Source organism: Gavialis gangeticus, unplaced genomic scaffold (assembly GCF_001723915.1).
Source record: "Gavialis gangeticus isolate Ggan-Ray unplaced genomic scaffold, GavGan_comp1, whole genome shotgun sequence".
NCBI lineage: Eukaryota > Metazoa > Chordata > Crocodylia > Gavialidae > Gavialis > Gavialis gangeticus.
The window spans coordinates 39550296-39550729 of record NW_017729004.1 but is presented as its reverse complement, the minus strand read 5'-3'; the positions used below and the strand labels follow the sequence as shown (position 1 = coordinate 39550729).

At 71.9% G+C, this 434-nt stretch overlaps 1 protein-coding gene across 1 annotated transcript in view; it reads left to right on the top strand.

Moving 5' to 3' along the window:
• The first annotated feature begins 214 nt into the window (after positions 1 to 214).
• The window catches only part of GPR158 (G protein-coupled receptor 158), a 460201-nt gene continuing 459981 nt past the window's right edge, over positions 215 to 434 (top strand). The window contains exon 1 of the mRNA XM_019507955.1: positions 215 to 346. Within this exon, the coding sequence (XP_019363500.1) occupies positions 215 to 346 (132 nt within the window). The remainder of the gene's footprint in view (positions 347 to 434) is intronic.

The window sequence follows — 434 nt, the reverse complement described above, 5'->3', positions numbered from 1 at the left end:
TGTCCGCGGTTTGGCAGGAAGGCGTTTCCACGTGTCCTGGCCCCTGGCTCCCTTCTCACCCGCGCCTCGGCTGCAGCCGCCTGGAGTCGGAGCGCCCCCGCACTTCCCCGGCCGGCCGTGCGTGCGTGCAGGAAGCCTCCTCCCGCTCCCCGCGCGCGGCTGGACGCTGCGTGTCGCGCCCAGCCAGCAGATGTCTCTATTATCCTCATCTCAGATGATCCCCAGTAAGTTCCTCAGTGCGGGGATTTATTTCTTATTTCTCCGCGAGCTGGAGAGCCGCTCGGCTGCGCCCCCGGGCAGGCCTCCTCCAGCACTGGACAGCGCCTCCCCCGCCGGCTGCGCGGCTGTCGGTGATTGACAGCGGGCGCGGCCAGCCCGGGCCCGGAGGCGGGAGAGCACCTGGGCGCGGGGCGGCGCGGCGCGGGGCGGGGCAG